The 16083-nt window shown below is 42.9% G+C and overlaps 2 protein-coding genes and 1 long non-coding RNA gene across 3 annotated transcripts in view; 2 read left to right on the forward strand and 1 right to left on the reverse strand.

Annotated features, from left to right (window-relative positions):
* LOC309509977 overlaps positions 1 to 16083 on the forward strand; it is a 961882-nt gene that overhangs the window by 493200 nt on the left and 452599 nt on the right. The gene's annotated exons all lie outside the window — the stretch shown is intronic.
* Positions 117 to 12919, reverse strand: enkur (enkurin, TRPC channel interacting protein). The gene is made up of 5 exons (XM_082184994.1): positions 12547 to 12919; positions 3749 to 3894; positions 3354 to 3586; positions 2172 to 2318; positions 117 to 459 (listed from the first exon to the last, which is right to left on the reverse strand). Exons 1-5 carry the CDS (start codon positions 12624 to 12626, stop codon positions 286 to 288), a joined length of 780 nt encoding a protein of 259 aa, XP_082041120.1. The 5' UTR covers positions 12627 to 12919; the 3' UTR covers positions 117 to 285.
* The window catches only part of LOC309509962 (uncharacterized protein), a 51945-nt gene continuing 44315 nt past the window's right edge, over positions 8454 to 16083 (forward strand). Inside the window, exon 1 of the mRNA XM_082184987.1 lies at positions 8454 to 10422. Within this exon, the coding sequence (XP_082041113.1) occupies positions 8519 to 9658 (1140 nt within the window). The 5' untranslated portion in view covers positions 8454 to 8518 and the 3' untranslated portion in view covers positions 9659 to 10422. The remainder of the gene's footprint in view (positions 10423 to 16083) is intronic.

The following is a 16083-nucleotide window of genomic DNA, read 5'->3' on the forward strand; positions in this document are numbered from 1 at the left end:
GGTGCCCTTTTTTCACTTGAGCACCAGCCCTCCACAATGTATGTGCACAGCCCTGATATACAGAATGTAAAGAAAGTAAACAGGGATCATTTTGGGATGAAATTGCTCAGAGACCATTCAGGTTATCTAAAATGATCTTTATTGCACTCATCTATTGCTGTAAAACTTTACAGAAGCCTTTCAAACTAATCTTGAAGGACCAGAAGAGGATGAGCAAAGACACTGGCAGTTTTGCCTGTTTCAAATGTTGTTCTTGCATATTTGCTGAACTATCTAACGTCACGCTCAGTTATTAGCAATGTAGATAGTTTTGTGTCGTTCCACCATGTCAATATCTCTCTCCAACTGCTTCATCTTCAGCTCCAGACACTCCTTCCTGTATTTTTTGGGAGCTGTGTCCGTAACAACAGAGAGGCTCTGGTACTGATGATGAAGGTCGTCCCAGTTCTTCTTCAGAGCCTGTCAAAAGTCATCAAGTCATTAGACATATCTTGAAATTTTAAAACCATCAGTGCATCAGTGTTGGGGGTTAGGTAATCAGATTACTTTTTCAAGTAGTAAAGTAACGCATTACTTTTTAAAATTTACATCAAAATATCTAAGTTACTTTTTCACATTTATTGACTGACAGCTCTCCTGTCCCCTTGTTGAGAGAAATAAAGTGAGGATGTGTTGTGTGTGCTGTGTAAACATGATGGTTATTTTAGTTCTAGACTAAATATGAACATGCATTTACTCATCTCTCTTGCACAAAAACATCCATCAAAATGAATAAAAACAGTCAAATGCGATTTCAGAATTTTAAGCTAAACTTTTATAATTAACTATATTAAATTACACAAATATACTTTATGTATTTAATCTCACTTTATTAACCAATGTATTTGTTGTATGCCTTCAAATATATAATCCAACCATATAATAAGTAAAAATAACTTTAGATTAGATTTAGAATAATTAAGAGTGTTGAACTTCCTTCTCACTCTGAAGGACTGATTACGACCAGAGATACCGCTTGATGGCGTCGTGTGTGTGTGTATTTTCGGAGTGGTCTTTTAAAACAACAAAACAAAAACTCTTCTAGCACGTGTATTTACCTGTGTCAGCTGTGTTGTCGATGCCTCGGGAGAAAAGAAAGTGCAGAGCGTGAAAGCACCAAAGTGACTGAAGGATTGCCGTAAAGCAGTATCTCTGGTCGTACGATGTGTATGACGTCATTGACATTTTAAAATACTTTTTAGAGCAAATAAGAAAAAAAAATCTAACACCCAGCAATGTGTCATTTCTTTGCATCCCCTTTCGAATACAACATTCAAATTACTAGACAAAAAATTATATCCTGAGAAAAGTGGATTTTGAGGGGTATAGCTCCATAGACCTCCATTCATTCTGCACTCGTCCTGTGAGCGCCCTCATATGGAACAAGAGTGGAACTGCAACCAGTTCAGAAGCCGGAAGTTTACTAGTGGAAGGTCCCTGCCCTCTACTGTACAGGAGTGAATATGCATTTCCTTCAGCCTGAGGCTTATTCATTTCACTTTTGGTGTGAAAGGGCCTTAACATTTGCTAAAAATATAACTTTTTTTGTGTTGTTATAAAAAACAAACAAGCAAGCCCAGCCCAGGTGAGAAAAAGTAACGCAAAAATGTAACGCATTACTTTTCCTTGGTGAGGATAAGAGACTTCTTTCAAAAACATTTAAAATATCTTACCGACCCCAAACCTTTGAACGGTAGTGTACATGCAGTCTCTATGATTTCATATAAAGCGAGAGACTAACATGGAATATTTGTACTTTAAAGTATTCATTACACTTCAGGACCTGCAGATGATTAAACATGAGGAAAAATCTTAAAAAGACATGGTGACCGGTCCTAAAAAAGATATGTTTTCCATTATAAAATCCTTTACATTTGTGCTTAAAATCTTAATATTTAAAAAAGGTAATGCTAATTTTGTTTACATGTACTCATAAAGCAGATGCTTTTATCCAACACAACTTACAAACTGAGGGACAACTACAGTACAAACACAAGCATTGATCATCAGGAGATTAACGCTGCTAGTTCAGAAGCACAAAGTTCTCGAGGAAGATGACGGATGTGCCTTCCATCAGAACACAGGCTAAACAATTAGAGATCGTTTCATTCAGAGTACATTTGTATGTTTACCTGTATGATATGGTGTCGTTCTTCAGCAGAGATCTGTTTCATGGCTCCTTCTCTCATACGCTCATTGACATAGTTGTCATATTCCTCTTGTGCTTTCCTGACTTCCTCTCTGCGCTGAAGAAGGTACTCTGGAGTTTGGCCATAGTCCTGAGAACATGCAGAAAAAGACAGGCCTGAGGCTTTTCTTACTGTTTTTGCAGTATGCAGTGCTGGGTAGATTACTTACAAATTGTAGTCGATTATTGATTTTGAATTATGACCACACAAAAAAAAAAAAAAAAAAAAAAAAAAAAAGAGAGATAAAAGTTAAGTACACATTTTAGGTAATATAATCTGACTTTATGATTACTTTTTGACTACTTTTGACCTAACTCATTTACCAAATTGATTTGATAAGATAAGATAATCTTGTACAATATTGATATAAAAATACAAAGAGAAAGAAAATATCTAGCATTCTTTGTTATCAACAACATGAAGTGCATTAAACATTATATTACGGGTTTGTGATGGAACTGCAGGGGGTCTGTGAGTTTGATGAAGAGCTAATCATTAAATCATTCAAATAAATCATTTTAAAATAATAAAGATTATAATAAAAATGTGTTTGAAAGACAACAGGCTTCCAAAGACATAGCAATACACATCTAAATAACTTACTAAGTACAATTTTGATAATAATTAATCATTTGTTCATCAGGAGTTGATTAGATACGCAAAGTTGCAATGTTGAGAAAACACTTCTAAAAAGTGAAATGATTTCTGTAAATCCAGTGATGAAATACAGTACTTTGTGGCCTCTCAATTTTCCATGTATTTATATCCATAGTGGCTGGTCTGTGTGTGCAATTTCACAAAACTAGAAGACTTTCTGAATGTATGTAAGCGATATGTTTTTTTTAGAAAGGAAAATGTAAAACATGAAAAATAAGAATTAGTGCGCATCAATAAATAATGAATGATTTACTACCATTGTGTGAATAATATGTAATCAATAAAAAGTTACTGTAGTCTGATTATGAGTATTTTAAAATGTAATAAAATGCAAGTAATTTTTGGAATCTGATTATGTAATCCAGATTGAATGTAATCAGTTGCTGCCCAGCACAGTATGTTTTGTATGCATGATGAAATACAAGAGCAACTGGAATTTGAAAATCACTTTCACATCACTCTCCTCACCTTCTTCTTTATGAATTTCGGGATGAGACCAGAGTTCTCCAGCGGCTGTTTGTCCCCCTTCTTGGTGTCAGCATACACTGGCTGCACTATCTTTGGGAGTGCCATGATGTTCTCAACGGCGTTGCTCTTAATAAAGTTCTTGTTGGTGTAGAGACCCATGAGCGGCTTCTCAGTTCTTGCAGGTATTGGTGGTTTACCATGTAGCTCATCACCTTCATATTTAAATGGTTTCTCTGAAATAGTACAATAAAATGATCCAAGCAAAGCTTTAGTGGTCCACACATGAAACTGGCATTTTAATCTTGTCATTAAAATATATTTATCTGTATTTAAAAAGGTCAGTATTATATAATGAATGCTCAAAATGTCTTAAACAGCAAATGCAGGACACATACTCTCGGGGAGTTTAAGTTCCTTGGAGTGTTTCTGTAGAAAGTTTGTTGCCAACGGTACGTCCACTTTTGCTGGCCCCATTGTCTTATTGGGGGATTTGTTCACCCTTTTCTCCAGCTTCACTTGCTCTCTGAACTTTGACATGTACCTGGAAATTATATTAATGATATTAATGGATGAAAATATATTAATGGATGAATCTCACCAAAAGAGAGAGGTGGTCTTTCATTCCAAAATCAATAGGAAATATAATATAATAATCAAATTTTATACATTTTTATAATAATACATTATTACATAATACAAAATAATACATTTTCAAAAAATATTTCACATTTTGACATCAATTTAAAAAAAATCATATGATCAATAAGTTATGACAACATATGTTCTCTTACGAGAGGTTCTCTCGTATTGCGTAAGTTAGCTTACGCTACGGGTAAAGTCATCTTTTCTCGAGATATGAAGCCAAAAAATTATCCTTAATTTTTATTCATTGTCAGCTAGCAGCTAGCAGACCTAGAGCAGGCTATCTAGCGTGCTCATTGGCTGCTCCGCGGCAACTGCAGCAGCCTACCAGTGAGCCTGGCGTGACGTCGCGCCCTCACGCGTCACAGCCCGCCAGAATGGGAGTGGCTTAGCGTATAAAAGGAAGGCTCGGAGGCTGATACCCTGATTTTCGTCTCTTCAGCGAAGCTCTCCGCATCGCTGCACTCTGAGAGAAGCCGCCGCCGTCGAAACCAGCGCCTGCAAGCCGAGGAAAGCGTCTGAGGAAGCCGGCCGTCTTCGCCGCCTTCAGCCTTCCGTGCCTGCTTCGCTATCCGGCGACAAGTATCCTTTTTTACTAAGCGCTTCTGCTGTGTGTTCGCCGCCGCGACACACTTCTGCTAAAAGAGCCGAGGCGTTTGTTTCAAAATGCCTCGTATTTCTTGCGGCTCGTGCCGAGCCCCTCTCAGCGACAGGGACCGCCACCTCATCTGCGCTCTCTGCCTGGGACGTGACCATGCAGCCGCCGCCTTCTCTTCGGGCGGCTGCGAGCTTTGCGATGAACTGCCGATGTCGACCCTGCGGGCTCGACTCGCCTTGTTCGACGCTGATGCTGCCACTCCGCCTGTCCCTGGGCCGCGTAAGAAGAAACGCCGCTCACAGAGACCACCGGAGTCTGATGCGCCAGCCAGGTTTTCGCCGGAGCCTCTCCCGCGAGCCTCGCTCTCTCCCTCTCCGCCCCCGCTTCCCGAAGCGCAGCTGCCGGCTCCTGCCCGCACTGCCGTCGCCTCAGGGGATGAAGCGGATGAGGACGCCATCATCGACAGCTGCTCTATCCTGGCTTCGGACAGCGAAGAGTGGTCCGGATCTCACCGCTCCACCTCCTCTTCGACCCAGGAATCTGGCCGGGCTTGCACCAGTGTGGACGACGAGCTTCTCCGCCTCCTCACTAAGGCTGTCGAGCACTTAGGCCTCGAATGGTCACCACCGAAGGCGCCCGCGCCTAACAGGCTCGACGGGTGTTTTCTGCCTAGCCGCCACCAAGCGCCTGCCTCTAGGTCAGCACCCTTCCTGCCCGAGCTCCACGCTGAGCTTTCCAAATCCTGGAACGCTCCTTTCTCCGCGAGACTCCGCTCCTCAGTCTCCTCGACTCTCTCTCACGTGGACGGAGCCGCGGAGAAGGGGTATACCCAGATTCCCCCGGTGGAACAGGCGGTCGCAGCGCACCTTTGCCCCCCATCCGCGAGATGGCGCTCAAAGTCTGCCCTCCCGTCAAAAGCCTGCAGGACTACGTCAGCACTCGTCAGCCGCGCCTTCTCTGCCGCTGGACAGGCTGCTTCCGCCCTGCACACAATGGCGGTTCTCCAGATCCTCCAGGCCGATCTCCTCCGCGAAATGGACGAGAAAGGCCCGAGTCACACCGCCTTCACGGACTTGCGCAGCGCGACGGACCTCTCCCTTCGCGCTACCAAGACCGCGGCCCAAGCCATCGGGAGATCCATGGCCTCGCTTACAGTCACCGAGCGCCATCTGTGGCTAACGCTCGCCGACATGGGTGAATCTGAGCGGTCCGTCTTCCTCAACGCCCCGCTCTCCCCCACCGGCCTCTTCGGCCCTGCTGTAAGCGGCATCGTGGATCGTTTTTCGGAGGTACAGAAAGCGTTGCAGGCCATGAACCTCTTCCTGCCTCGCCGCTCGAGTTCCGCTGCAGGCCGCTCTCAAGCACAGCCTCCTGCACGCAGTTCCACACAGCGCTCGTCTCGACCTCCGCCTTCGCAGCAACGACAGGGCGGCCGCCCTAGGTCGCGCTCATCCAGCCAGCACAGACCGCCTCCCCCTCGGGGACCCCGGCCTAAGATCTCGCTGAAGCCCGAGCCTGCGAAGTCCTCCTAGCATGCGCAGGGAGGAAAAGACGGTTGGGTCCCGCCGCGGCCGGACCGCCGTCAAAACTCACAACTTTACCTCTGCCAGTCCCCTTAGAAAAGGCTACTGCAGTAGTGTTCACCGCAGCCAACGAGTCAGTTACACAACTCGCTCGCCTGCACACAAACGCCGTTCTCACGGCGACCCAGAGAAATCTCAAAAAGAGCATAAAGTCTGGTTATCCGGCTCACGCCGACGGTGTTACGAGTGTAGTAAATGTGCCCACATCCCAGTGTTCACCCCTACACACAAGCACGATCTCCCCTGTGTACTCCACAGAGCACACTCTCATAAAGCGGGCACGCGCCGCTCGAGTGTCAAATGTAGGAAATGTGCCCACGATCCAGTGCCCACACCTACACTTTGCCCGCTCTGTCTCGCAACTGTCTCGGGGGTTAGATCATATAAAGCTCCCCGCCACTGGCCGTGTTACGAATGTAAGCCCTGTGCCCGCCTACGAGCGCTCACGCTTACTGATAAACACATTAACGCCCACGCCGCTCTCGCGCCACGGGTTTCTCACTGCAAAATGTTCTCCGTCCCAAGTGACCGAGTCATTGAGTGCTGTCCAGCCAGTTATCGCTATCAGCGAGCTCCCGTTCCCCAGAATCGACAGCGCGCGCACCGCGCAAATTCCTCTGTTACGAGTCCCCTATCCCGCGCAGTGCAGCGGCCGGGACCCAGAGGCCATTCGACCCCTAGCTATGCATGCGGAAGCGTGGGAAGCTATCCCGGGCGTGTCAGAATGGGTGCTGAACATTGTGAAATGGGGCTATTCGCTGTAGTTCGCTTGCCGTCCCCGCGCTTTCGAGCACGGACCGAGACGAGAGTGAATACAGAAGCAGCCCATCTGCTTCATACAGAAATAGCGAAACTATTGTGCAAGGGGGCGATAGAACGAGTGCATCCTTCTCTGACCGAGACGGGCTTTTACAGCCGCTATTTCCTCGTTCCCAAGAAGGACGGAGCTCTCAGACCCATATTAGATCTGAGATATTTGAACAAAGCTCTCATGAGACGACCGTTCAAAATGCTCACAACCAGACAAATCCTCGCGCAAATCCGCCCGAGGGACTGGTTTATTTCTCTCGATCTGAAAGACGCATACTTTCAGATTCAGATTATACCCCGTCAGAGGCCATTCTTGAGATTCGCCTTCGACGGTCAGGTATATCAATACACCGTCCTCCCGTTCGGCCTGTCTTTAGCACCCCGTACGTTCACGAAGTGCATGGACTCGGCCCTCGCTCCCCTGAGAACACAGGGCATGCGAATTCTGAACTATTTGGACGACTGGTTGATTCTAGCGCAGTCAGAGGAAGAACTCATATCCCACAGACTAGCGCTACTCAGCCATCTGAAAAGCTTGGGTCTCTCGGTCAACTGGACCAAGAGCTCATTAATACCCAGTCAGTCGATCTCTTTTTTGGGAATAGAGCTGGACTCGGTGGCTATGACGGCCAGACTGTCGACACAGCGCGCGCGCCGTATTCGACATCTCGCCGCGTCTTTTCAGAAAGGCAGGTGTTTCCCCCTGAAAACATTTCAGAGGATGTTGGGCCACATGGCTTCAGCTGCAGCGGTGCTTCAGCTGGGCCTACTGCGCATGCGCCCGCTTCAGCGCTGGCTGAAAGCGAGAGCGCCCCGCAGAGCGTGGATTGCCGGCGGCTCGCGAGTCAGTGTGAATCAGGGCTGCGTCTCAGCCCTGCAGCCCTGGCTGGCGGCCGAATGGTACCAACGGGGAGTTACAATGGGAGTTATCTCGCACCGGAAAACGATCTCGACAGACGCTTCCAACCTAGGTTGGGGAGCGCTTCTCGAGGGCAGACCTGTCTATGGCCTCTGGTCAGACCGGGAGAAATGCCTTCACATAAACTGTCTGGAGATGCTAGCGGTCGAGAATGCACTGAAACATTTTCTCCCATACCTGCAAGGACACCATGTACTAGTTCGCACAGACAACATGTCAGTGGTGTCCTACGTGAACCGTCAGGGCGGGATCAGATCCAAAATCCTCTGCGCACTGGCGGAACGAGAGCCGCGCATGTGCCCGGTCACCTGAACGTCGGCCCAGACAGACTGTCCAGAGACAACGTTCCCCCCGGGGAATGGTCTCTGCACCACCAGACAGTCCAGCTTCTATGGCGCCTGTTCGGCAGAGCGAAAGTCGACCTCTTTGCGTCAGACGACAACGCCCACTGCCCGATATTCTTCTCGAAGAGCGAGGACGCGCTGGCCCTAGCCTGGCCCAGCCTCCCGCTGTACGTTTTTCCCCCGATCTCGCTTTTACCCCAGGTGATCGGGAGGATCAGAGAAACGCGCCATTCAGTGCTCCTCATAGCCCCGCACTGGGAGAACCAGACATGGTTCCCGGAATTAATGCGGCTGGCAGACTCAGCCCCATGGCCGATCCCGGTGAGGAGAGACCTTCTCTCTCAAGCCCGCGGTTCGATCTGGCATCCCCATCCAGAGCGCTGGTCTCTGCATGCGTGGAGAATCAACGGATACTCGTTGATTTGCCAAAAGGGGTCGTGAACACGATCACGCAGTCTAGAGCCCCCTCTACGAGACGGCTCTACGCGTCAAAATGGTCTGTGTTTAACAAGTGGTGCACGGGGAAAAATTTAAACCCACAAGCGTGTGGGATTTCGTGGGTTTTGTGCTTCCTTCATGAGCTGCTGGACGCGGGCAGGTCCCCCTCCACGCTCAAAGTCTATGTTGCGGCTATTGCAGCGTTCGCCGACTCGGCGCGCGGCCGCGCATTAGGAAGGAATGAATTCATCATCCGCTTCCTTAAGGGAGCCAGGAGGATGAATCCCCCGCGGCCCCCCTCGGTTCCGATCTGGGATTTGTCTTTGGTCCTAGAGGCCCTGAAAGCTTATCCCTTCGAACCTTTGGACACTGTGGATCTGAAATACCTCACGTTCAAAACCGTTTTTCTGATATCTCTGTCTTCAGTTAAGCGCGTGGGTGACTTACACGCGTTATCAGTTAACGCGGCGTGTCTTGAGTTCGGACCTAATGACTCAATAGTCATTCTCAAACCGAGACATGGTTACGTCCCCAAGGTGATGGGCACTCCTTTCAGAGCGCAGGTCATTTCCCTCTCAGCCCTACCGGCATCCGGCAGCGAGGTTGATAGTAACCTCCTCTGCCCTGTCAGGGCTCTGAGGCATTACGTCACGCGCTCCGCTGCTTTCAGGCGCTCGGAGCAGCTTTTCGTTTCGTTTGGAGGGCGCACCAAGGGTCTCGCCGCCTCGAAACACAGTCTGTCCAGATGGATAGTGGACGCTATTGCGGCAGCTTATGCGTCCAGAAACCTGCAGTGCCCCTTGGGCATTCGGGCTCATTCCACCAGAGGCATGGCCTCATCGTGGGCTTGGTCCAGCGGGATTTCCATTTATGACATTTGTACAGCGGCAGGCTGGGCCTCTCCCTCTACATTTGTTAGGTTTTATAACCTGGAAGTCCCCGCCCTGCAGGCTAAACTTCTATCAGTCTGAGTCGTGTGTATGCCCTGCCCACACTTTTGTGCGCGGGCTACTTACTCGATTTAGCTCTCCTGGTTGAGCTGCACTAGAAAGGGTTATGTCAGTATAGACCGGCCGAGCCGCTCTACACCCCCCAATGTGTGCTTATGAACATGTGCTGGCCCACTAATAAACTGTCGGCCACCTGTTTCCCACTTATCAGTGTTCCCCGGGTTTCCCCTGGGACTCATGTAGTGGATGCTGGGCGCGCACGGCGTTGACAAGGGGTTCCCGTAGCGTAAGCTAACTTACGCAATACGAGAGAACCTCTCGTAAGAGAACGTAATCGGTTACTAACGTAACCTCGGTTCTCTCTAGAAGAGGGAACGAGTATTGCGTAACCCGCCGTGCTCGCACCACGAGCTCATTTCGCTTCAGTCGACGAAAACCAGGGTATCAGCCTCCGAGCCTTCCTTTTATACACTAAGCCACTCCCATTCTGGCGGGCTGTGACGCGTGAGGGCGCGTGCGCCCTCATTGGGCGTGACGTCACGCCAGGCTCACTGGTAGGCTGCTGCAGTTGCCGCGGAGCAGCCAATGAGCGCGCTAGATAGCCTGCTCTAGGTCTGCTAGCTGCTGCACTGCGTTGACAATGAATACAAATTAAGGATAATTTTTTGGCTTCATATCTCGAGAAAAGATGACTTTACCCGTAGCGTAAGCTAACTTACGCAATACTCGTTCCCTCTTCTAGAGAGAACCGAGGTTACGTTAGTAACCGATTACGTTTTTACATTGTTTTTAACTCATCAAAGTAAATTAAGCAATCTTCACCTTTTTTGAATAATTTATACAAGATTCAACCTAAAAAAAAACAAAAAACTAAAAAAATCTGTTTAATGTAACTTATGTTTAAAAATGACTTAAAACATCCAAGTTGATTGTACTTAAAAATGCAAGGCAGCTGTTTTTTTTTGTTTTTTTGTTTTTTTACAGTGTATCGACAACCGTGGTTCTTACAGGTTTCTTTGTTTGTAACATAATTCTGAGAAATACTTGTTCTTGCTTCAATTGTTTTAATGATGTAACGTTATGTAATGTGAATCTTACATTACATATTCGGGTCATTCCTGCTATGCGGTGACTTTCCTGTCCCAATGATTTATTTACTCATATTCTCTCTAAAATTAGTCACATATTTATAATAAATGGCTTAAATTGTAGATTTAAATATTCTTTACCATTTAAACAGAGATAATAGACATTAAAAATACTATTTTGTATTTTACACTATTTTAATTGATGTATGCATTCAATTTTATCATGTTCTCAGTGCACAGTAATCAACTTCTGCAAGAAATATAAACCATGAAATGACAAAAACCTCAAAATATTTTTAAATGATGTTATTGACTAGGCTAAACTGCCTCTAATCATACATATAAATCATGTGAAAATATAGGTATTTTTCTTAAAATTTTCTTCAATTACTGCGTCCCTGAAGTCATCTTCCACCCTGTTAGTATGTACTTTTCTGCCTTCCAAATCTGACTGCAATTTCATTGAGACCATTTTCAAGAAGTGACATTTCTTTTTCCCGCTGGAATTCAACTGTACAAACTGAGATAAGCTTCAACTCTCACTCCTAACTTTTTTTTTTGTTTTTGAAATGTTATCCTGCTTGTCCCACCCTTAAAGTTCCACCCTGTTAGGCTATGTTATTGAGAATGTTTGTCCTATGAAATTTTTTTTAAAACAAATCTGACATAGTTATAAAAGTTCTGTTCATCTGTAGGTTAGCTAGCTAAATGTTGATCACTCAAAGAGCTATGACTAACTTAGCTCAGAATTTCCCACCCTGTTAGGGTTATAGACCTAACAGGGTGGAATGTGAAACTAACAGGGTGGACATTCTAATAGAATTTTGTATATGTTTGTTAATCTAGTTAATTCAAATGAATTATAGTATCTTTATTTTTAATCAAATATAAATAAATAAAAATGTAATTTATTATGTCTGTCTTCTCTAATTTGTAAATATTTTTCTAGCCATCTGAAGAGAGAATTGTTTTGCCACCATGATTGATTGTGATAAGGAACCACATAGCTATTTTTTATGTCCCTCCCCCAAATAATTTTTTTATTTTTTTTTATTTTATTGTTTTGAAACAGTATTATATAGGTGCAGTTCCACACATTACTGATGGCAAACCATGCAGGACAATGACAAAAACTCATCCACTGAACCTTTTAACACTGGTGTTCCACCCTGTTATATTCCATTCCACCCTGTTATGCTCCTTTCCACCCTGTTAGACAAGTCATTTTAAATAATAATTTGACAGCAACGTTAAATGTTTGGTATACTTTTTTGTCTTATTTTGTTAGGTGAGGAGCACGAACAGCATAATTATATACCCAAGAAAAGTTCATTACTGTTTAACATTTACATTATTAACATGTTGTGATAACTACATATGTCCCTAACAGGGTGGAATATTTTCATGGAAAGTGTCTGAACAATCTACCCAACATTATTATTTTTTGAGTCCCTGAGCTTGACCAATATGTATTCCTTATAGTTAAACATGTCACTATTTTGGTAGAATGCTAAAAACATGAAAATCATGTACTTTTTTTCCCAACACTTATGAAGCCAAAATGTCACCGCATACCAGGAATGACCCATTCATTAAAATAATCGAAGCAAGAATAAGTACAAATACTTTACCATAATTGTAATAAGCTTCCCATTAGACCTGGTGGGAATTGTACTTAATTGTAACAATGTGAGAAAATGGTGTTACAATGTAAATAAATAAACTATTTTGTAATATCAAAAGAGAATTAGAAAAAAGATAGAACACTTTATAATATCAGCTTATTGCGATATTAATTTGATCTTAAAGCTGAAACTCTACCTGGGCGCTTTAATGGCCTTTTCTTCCTCTCTGGGAATAAGGTTATAGATGCTCTCTGGAGGATAGACGATGTTGCTCATGATGTCTGATAATAGAGACACAAATAAGAGAAAACAGAAAAGGTCCCGCTGCACACTGTTTTATGAGCTTAAAATGGCTGGTCTTGTTTAACAAACGTCTCTGTGACAACCACTGCCAGGCAACATTAAACAGTTTCCCCTTGTTTTATTTTCTCCCGCATTAGTCACAAAATATTCTTATAGTTTCAGTTGTTTAAACGTCCAAGTTTAACAAACCTTACAAAAAAACATGCACAATTTGTATGCAAACGATTTGTTTTAGTATTAAGATTTGAAAATGACGGTACTATTGAGAGCGTGTGACGAAGGCCATGTAAGGCTCAGAACGTAAACGGAAAATGTCCTTTTGCTGTTGCCGTACTGACGCGGTTTGTTTACGTGGCCCACGCTATGCGCGCACGTGAAATTATTTTTTACAGTCTATGTTGTGAAAGTGAGATTACAATAAGCTGTTAGTTAGATAAACGTTGTACTTAAATAATTCATAAACAACAAATGGCAAGAAGAATGGAATAGTGATAACAAGGGTAGACATATGTATAGTATACAGAAACAAGTAGGAAATGGAAGAAGTGTTTTTAGGAATAGAAAAGAAGCATTCGAATAGGGCATACTAGACTAAATCATTCGTTGTTCAAAATAGGAAAACATAAAACGGGTAAATGCAATTATTGTGATCAGGCAGAAACAATTGAACATGTGTTAATAAAGTGTATAAAATATGTAAAAGAAAGGTTAGAACTTATGAAGGAAGTAAGAAAATTGGGGGTTGTATTATTTAATATGGAAAGCCTATTGAAAATGTATGCAGAACAAGATAAAATATATAGTGTTATAATGAAATATTTTAAAGCAATAGGAGTATATTGGAGAATTTAAAGTAATGGGTGTGTTTTTTTTTTTTTTATCTCTTACACACTATTGTTTAAATTGTTAATTTCTAAGCGATTAATAGTGCTTCACACTCCAGTCCAGTTGGTGGCGGTAATACACCGTAAGTTGGTTTGCCAACCGCCATAAAACTCCATTAGAAGAAGAAGAAGAAGAAGAAGAAGAAACGTTGTACTTTAGGTAAACCTTACTTTTTGTACTCTACATATTGCCAAATATTTGTGTAAATCTATTATTATACGTAAGCATGTACTCCTATCAGAAAACATTAACTTGCAAACCTAATATTCTGCGGATAGACAGACTGTCAGATAGACATAACATAAGTGTAATAAGTGTACAGTTTGTAGTTATTATTCTCTGCATTTTAAGGTACATGTCATATTTTAAAATATATTCCAGATAATTGCCATACATAGTCTTCACTTTAATGAAGACTATGTATGGCAATTATCTGGAATATATTGCCAATCACTTGAAATTGATAAAAACGAAATCTTTTTTCCCCCATGTTACACTCGTTTCATGTCCAGCCAAATAATGAAAACATAAAAATTTTATTACATACATGTTATTTTTCTTTGATTGCTAAAAGCTAAATGTTATGTCAACTTATGCCTATATTACGGTGGCCGATAAGGGTCACAACACAAACAAACGCCACAACAACTACATATGCAGAAAACACCTCCAAATTCAGAAAACACATGCAAACGCCACAACAACTACATATTCAGAAAACACATACAAACGCCACAACAACTACATATTCAGAAAACACATACAAATGCCACAACAACTACATATTCAGAAAACAACTTCGTCGATTTCACATCACGTACGCTGCAAATATTCACAGCACGAGCAAATAGGGAAACAAACTGCAAAGACACAACGGAAATGTTTCCAGGGGGGCCATAATCAGTGACGGCTACAGGTAAGTGTTTCCAGAGCCCGTCTACGGCTTTATTAGACATTCTCTGGTGGTTCTCTTTTATTATGACAGACTTGTCGATGTGCTCTGATACCGAAGTGGTTTGCAGCACAAAACGGACAGAACATTTCAATCTGAAAAATAAATAAATAGTTCAGATATCAGGACAACAATGTACAAACGCCGGTAATGCATCTATTTAGTGACCAGATGCGAGCTAGTTTCCAGCTAACAACGTTGGCAGAACTTTTTTGTTAGTTTAGCCACTATTTCAAATAAACACCTAGGGTTTTGTTTATTTTCTTCTAATAGGTTTGAAAAATAATGTGCAATCGAGCTCTTTTTCCATTTTTTTTTTTCATTTCATTTATTAAGATCCCCATTAGCGCCTGAAATATCAGTTGCTATTCTTCCTGGGGTCTCCTCTTCATTACATCACAAATTTACATAATTCATCATTTTGTACATTATTCACACACACACACACACACACACACACACACACACACACACACACACACACACACACACACACACACACACACACACACACACACACACACACACACACACACACACACACACACCCACTCACACCTATCCACAAACTGGACATCATCTACAATAGCCCAATGCAATTAAATAAATAAACAAACAAAAAACAAAAAAAATGCTATACATTTGAACATGTAATCCATAAATAGCTCTCCAATACAAATTATAAAACATCTTTCCATATTACCATACTCTTCCAACATCATGACTCTTGTGTGAACAGAAACAATTTTAATTTCTTTTTAAAACAATTTCTATTATTTTCCAACAACAAAAATCCTGGTAATCCATTCCATGCAACCATGGCCCGATAAAAAACTGCTCTCTGAAACTGATTAGTTCTTACTTGAGGCAAAACAAATCGCATTCCAGTGGTTTGTCTTGTGCAGTAATTATGTTGATCAGCAAAAAATGTCAATTTTCTGTAAATTATTTCAGGAATTTTTGTTTCAATGATATTATAAATAAATGATAAAAGAAAATATTTTAATCTATATTTTACAGTTAACCATGCCAAATTATTATGCATTGTGATTATATTAGTTGTATATGGACAACCCAAAACGATACGTGCCACTTTATTCTGTGCGACTTGCAATTTGTATAAATTATTTTCATTGGTATTTGACCAAACAACTGACGCGTAGTCTAAATGAGCTAATACTAAAGATTGGGCTAATCGTTTAGTCAGCCATTTGGGAATAAATTTCTTACAGTATCTAATCATTCCCATACTACGACCCATTCTTTGCAATATTTTATTTATTTGGCTATTCCAAGACAGTGAGCTATCCACAATTACACCCAATAGATGAATTTCTTCTACTTGCTGAATCACATTTCCTCCTATATCTAAGTGCAATGTTAATGATGGCTTAAGAAAATATTTTGACCCAAGTATCATACATTTTGTTTTACCTGCATTAATAAGTAATTTATTGTCAGTAATCCATTGTATAACCAAGTCTAACTCCATCCATCCATCCATCCATCTTCTACCGCTTATCCGGGGCCGGGTCGCGGGGGCAGCAGTCTAAGCAGGGATGCCCAGATTTCCCTCTCCCTAGACACTTCCTC

Source organism: Leuciscus leuciscus, assembly GCF_965113295.1.
Source record: "Leuciscus leuciscus genome assembly, chromosome: 11".
NCBI lineage: Eukaryota > Metazoa > Chordata > Actinopteri > Cypriniformes > Leuciscidae > Leuciscus > Leuciscus leuciscus.